Source organism: Pelmatolapia mariae, linkage group LG1 (genome assembly GCF_036321145.2).
Source record: "Pelmatolapia mariae isolate MD_Pm_ZW linkage group LG1, Pm_UMD_F_2, whole genome shotgun sequence".
NCBI lineage: Eukaryota > Metazoa > Chordata > Actinopteri > Cichliformes > Cichlidae > Pelmatolapia > Pelmatolapia mariae.
This window is the reverse complement of record NC_086227.1, coordinates 15,085,001-15,090,567: the sequence shown is the minus strand read 5'-3', so window position 1 is coordinate 15,090,567 and position 5,567 is coordinate 15,085,001. Positions and strand designations below refer to the sequence as shown.

The window sequence follows — 5,567 nt, the reverse complement described above, 5'->3', positions numbered from 1 at the left end:
AAATAAACAGCTGCTACGCAAGATGGAGCAGACTAGCAGACACTACAGGCGCACGCAGAAGGACTCTGATAGAAGTCAAAATTATATATATCTATATGTAAAACCATATCCACATTAAATAAAATAAAAAAAATATTACAGCTCAGGTCCTTTTTATGCAATAATTATGCAATTTACATAAATATAAAAAGGGGTATTTCCAACATGGTAAGAAATGAAACCAATTCCATTACAAAGTGAAACCCCAAGTCAAATTTGATTTTTATTTTTATTTTTTTACCAAAATCAATATTATCAGTTACAATTTAAAAAAAATATTAGAATACATTTACATTTAAAAACATATCAAATTACGAGTTTAAAGATGATATTAGGCTATCCCAAATTTGAGAAACTTCAAATAAAAACTTAAAAAAAAGGATTATGTTACAAATTTAAATACTTAGCCAAAAATCTGATATTTTTAAATTACGATATTGTCAAAAAAAAAAAAAAAAAAAACTCTAAAGAAAAAAGTTGACGTAGTGAACCGCTAAATTTTAATTTGGAAGGTGGCGACGTTCTTCTTCCGGTTTCGCCCTCGCATACCGTGAACTTTCTGGTTATTTTCTGGCGTCTTCCTTTCACATACCATGCCCAGAAAGGTATTTTACCCGGTTTACTTCGCACCCACTGGGTTGTTTCCCTGAACAATCGGGCTTTCAGGTGTTTTTTCATCTACTGTGAAAGTCCCGTGACAGCTAACAGCTGATAACCTGTCCTTTCATTTCTATTTATTCTCTATTATTTCACCAGCTTCTTTTGTTTTACAAAACACACGTTACCGATAATTACTGCACACACACCGATACCTTTGTGTGTTTTACAGAGATCAACAAAACACCGGGTGATTATTAAATTATTACTTAAAGGGTACCATGTCAGGAAAAAAAGTTTTCCCTCAGGACAGTGAAGAAATTTATCAAGAAATTGTTTCAGGGTGAGATCATAAAACAACAGATAACATTCAAGGGAAACAGATAGGCACGAATGGTTTCCTTTGATAATAAAAAAGGACAATGACCTTTATGGCCCTACATCATTACTATATCAATAACATGATTCCCCAGGCAGTCTGGAAGGACTCTGATCTCTGTCGCTCACGTCAATCTAAGTTTTTAGATTTCTTTCTGGTAAAAACAGTAATGCCCAAAAGACAAAACATAGTTAAATACAAGATGCACAACCTCACTGTGGTTTCTGCTGGCATCTTTTAAGTTGGCCGTCTAAGAGGAAGTGTGGGTTTAAGGTGATGAAGCAAAGAAGCAAATTGAAAGTAAGTAATAATGAAACCAACAGGAACCATTCAACCAAATTCGATTTATTAAAACACAAATAAAACTGTGCAAAACATATATCCCTCTGTGTTCTTTGCGTCAGCAGCCAGAACCAAGCAAATCCATTCAGTCCCGGTACTTATTTGGTCATGAACAACATACAGCACGTACACATGAGAGAATAAAAAATTACAAAATAAGTAATACTGACAAAATACTGTACCATGCATACAGACCCATCAACAGAAGTCTGAATGAACAAAGCATCATTGTAAAGAATATTTTATCATGAACCGTACTCATGCTTGACAATGAAAGTGACTTTTTGCCATGAAAAGAAGCCCAAGAGCATGTCTTAAATTATTCTCCTTAACATTGTTTACAAATCATAACAGAATAAATCAAACGGAACCTCTTCAAACAAGTCCAAAGCTCTTTAGCGTCCCTTCTTGGCCTGTGTGATCTCTTAGTCTGTGGTCTTCAAGTGTTTTTGCAAGTGTTTGGTGACCTAAATGGTGCAAGTAAATGAAAACTAGAGACGCGCTCAAAACTGCTTGCCATCATCATCTCACCACTGTCCTGAGGAGTCAGCATCACAGTTTTACAGTGCAGCGCGGCATCCGTACCTGACGGTGACAAGGTGACGGAGCACGGGAAGATAGCAGAGGCTTCGAGGAGGAAACAAGTCAACGTGTGCTACTCTCCCGAGGGAGGCTCCAGGTCTGCGATGAGAATGTTTCCATCTGACTCCGTAGCCTGCGAGTCCGTTTGCCTGAAATAAGCACTGCCGAGCGTGGGGAGCCGCTGGAAACGTCCGGAGCTCCTCTTGTACAGAAACCACATTACCCCTGCCAGCAGGATAAAGATTAGCAACGCTGCCAGCACAGCAGCGGGGATGACACCGTGATGCAAACCTGAAACGCACAACAGCAGCTCTTATGTAGCCGTGCTCTAAATTTAATGTGTGAACCTCTTATTAAATAGCATGCAAAGGGCTTAAACACTGCAGCAGGAATCGCGATCAGCATGTTTAACCACATCTTTAAGCTTCCAGCTGAACGCGGCCCTGCAACATGAAACAGCATCCTCATACATATCAAGCTTACGGAAAAACATTCAATGTTTTTAAGTTATTTAGCTTGAAATGCACTTTACCATTCAGCGGTTTCACTTCCACCTCAGTATTTCCATCTGGAAAAGAAATGCACAACCGTTTTTAACTCATCAGGTGAGAATATGCAGCAAAGATCAATAAATAGGAAAAGTTTATGCTTTCAAATGTTATGTTACGGTGCAGCAACAATTATCAAAAGAATCAATATGAACATTAGATTTATTTTAGGTCTCAATAATGATTTCCAACCATTTCTATAGAGCTAGATATATAAAACAAACAGACAAACAAAGAAACCCGTGAATCCACCACACTGAACCAGTAAATACAAGTCAGGATGGATTTAAGCTTTTATGTTGTTTATTCCATGGTATGACCTCACCATCCAAATGCTGCTGCAGAAATCGAGAGTCATCAGACCAAGCAACATTTTTCCTATTTTCTAATGTCTAATTTTGGTGAACCCGTGCAAACTGTAGCCTGACAGGCGTGGCACCTGGTGTGGTCTTCTGCTGCTGTAACCCATTGTTGTGTATTCAGAGATGCGCTTGTAACCTGAGGTTATTTGACTTACTGTTGCCTTTTTATAAGTTTGAACAAGTCTGGCTACCCTTCTCTGACCTCTGACATCGACAGAGTTTTTCAGTAAGCAAGACTCTGTTAGTCTCATAAGAAAGGACTTGGGCCCACTATCAGCTAATGTACACCCCCATGTAAAAGATCTTGGTTTCATTTTCGATTCTACCCTCAAGCTGGACAAACAAATAAACTCAGTTGTTTGTGGCAGTTTTTTCCAACTCAGGAGCATTTCTAAACTCAAAAATATCTTGTCATCTAAAGATCTGGAAACCGTTATCCATGCCTTCATATCATCACATCTTGACTACTGTAACTCTCTCTATTTAGGCATCTGTCACTCAAGCCTGTCCCACCTGCAACTTGTTCAAAATGCAGCCACAAAGCTCCTGAGGGGTACCAGAAAGAGAGAGAGTATTACTCTGATACTCACATCTTTACATTGGCTGCCAGTTAAATATAGAATTGATTTCAAGGTTTTATTATTTGTTTTTAAAGCCCTTCAAGCTTGGCTCCAGGTTACATTTCTGATCTCCTTAGCCTGCACCTACCCACTCAAACTGCGCTCCTCCAGTCAGATGTTTTTACTGGTTCCAGGTAACAAGGCTTTCTCCATTGCCGCTCCTAGACTCTGGAACAGTCTTTCCTCTTTTAAAAAATCCTCTTCCTCTTTGGAAATCTTCGAATCAAATTTAAAGACCTATCTATTTTCAAAGGCTTTTGACACCTCATTTAATCTGTTTTAGCTATTCTCATCTTTTATCTCATTGGCATGTATGCATGTGTATATGTATACATGTATTTTATGTTCACGTATGTGTGAATGTGTGTGTATGTGTACACTTTTGTATATGCATGTGCATATGTACACATACATATATATTTCTACAAACAAGTATATATAAGAGTCTGCCTGTGTGCGTATATATATATATATATATATATATATGGATGTGTTACAATGTTTTTACAATGTTTTTTATCTTATCTATTTTTATTCTTTTTATTTGATTATATTGTCCCTCTGTTCACTTTCACTTTGGCCGACACTTGATGTCTTTTAAATGTGCTATATAAATAAAGCTGACATGACTTGACAAACCATTTTTGCAGAAACCTGCTGCTTGCTATTTGCTTTTTAGGGTCATACTCGCTAAAGCCCAGATCCCAGTAGTTAGTCAGCAGTTTCTGAATTACTCAGATTACTCCATCACCAACCACCATGACACGTTTGAAGCCACTTAAGTCATCTTTCTTCCTCATTTTGATTCTCAATTTTGAACTTCAGCATGTCTACTTTCCTATATGTATCAAGTTGCTGCCATGTGACTTTCTAATAAGATATTTAAATTCATATTTTAATGAATTAAGTGGGCAGTGAGTGTAATGCTCACAGTCTCTACACATGCCTTCTGTAGTAGTTTTCTATGGGAGGCACAAATTTAGTTTCCAGGCTGTTTATCTGTGTAGAATGAGCACAACCGTCTGCATAGGGTTATAGCACTTTTAACTATCCTGCCTTCCCTGTTTTGAAGTTTGACTTGTCCACGTTGAGAGCATTAAAATGAGCTGCAAACACAGATGAGGATGGATGGATGGATTTCCAAGAGAAAGCAAAATACTTCACCAAATAGTTGCCTGCCTACTCTGCAGATTTGTGTTCAGAAGGAGCTGTTTGGCTGCTCTACTGTTTTCACCCAAAACAATGAAAACTGGCTGTCAGTCAGAAAACCAAAACGCTGAGCTGAAAGATGCAGAAATAATATTTAGAGTTTGATTGAAATCTTCCTCCAGCAGAAGTGAACAAGGAGTTTACTTTTACGTCTCTTATCTAATCTTCTCTGTACTCCACTTTTGTTTTTATGTCAGTTCTTTTATTTTCTTTGTGACTTAGGTGCAGATTTTGGGAGCCTCTGATTCACGCTACCTGAGATGATTTTGCAGATGAAGCCAAGCCGCTCTGTGCACGGTGTAAAGTGCCAAGTACCATCAACTACCCTGGTAGTGACACAGGAATCCTCAGTCAGCAGCTTGGGGTTTGGACCTTTGTGGGGCCAGTTGGTGTACTCCATTGGTGAACCATCTACCCAGGCCATAGAGTCAGCTAAAAGCAGATTCCTCACTTTAATGACATGACATTGTGTTTATCTGATGGTACAGAAAAGTGACTGACTCTTACTGTCAACATTGAAGTGCATCCCCAACCATAAGGTCTGGTGAAGGAACCCCGATGACCAGAGCTGCTCCATGATGAAACGGTTCTCTGTCTCATCCTCAATGGTCAGGACATCGGAGGTGTTGACTAGTGGGTGACAAAAACAAACATGACACACTCACGATAATTAGTGTTGTAAAGGAATGAGAATATGACAAAAATATTTATTTGCTTTCTTACTAAAAGGCAGACATTTGAATTTAACCTTCATTTTTGAATGCAATATATGAGCAGATAAGCTGAGAATGCTAGCCTGACTTAGAAGAGATAGGAGATAGGAAGCAGGGTGAAACAACAACTTGGCTCTGTCCTGTTATAACTGTGAAGTTGGCAGGCAAGAAGAGAT

The 5,567-nt window shown here is 38.5% G+C and overlaps 1 protein-coding gene across 1 annotated transcript in view; it reads right to left on the bottom strand.

The window, feature by feature from the left end:
* Positions 1–1,339: 1,339 nt before the first annotated feature.
* pla2r1 (phospholipase A2 receptor 1) overlaps positions 1,340–5,567 on the bottom strand; it is a 29,335-nt gene continuing 25,107 nt past the window's right edge. Inside the window, exons 27-30 of the mRNA XM_063473580.1 lie at positions 5,186–5,308; positions 4,934–5,110; positions 2,472–2,507; positions 1,340–2,230 (exon numbers count right to left, since the gene is read on the bottom strand). Of these exons, the coding sequence (XP_063329650.1) occupies positions 2,013–2,230; positions 2,472–2,507; positions 4,934–5,110; positions 5,186–5,308 (554 nt within the window). The 3' untranslated portion in view covers positions 1,340–2,012. The remainder of the gene's footprint in view (positions 2,231–2,471; positions 2,508–4,933; positions 5,111–5,185; positions 5,309–5,567) is intronic.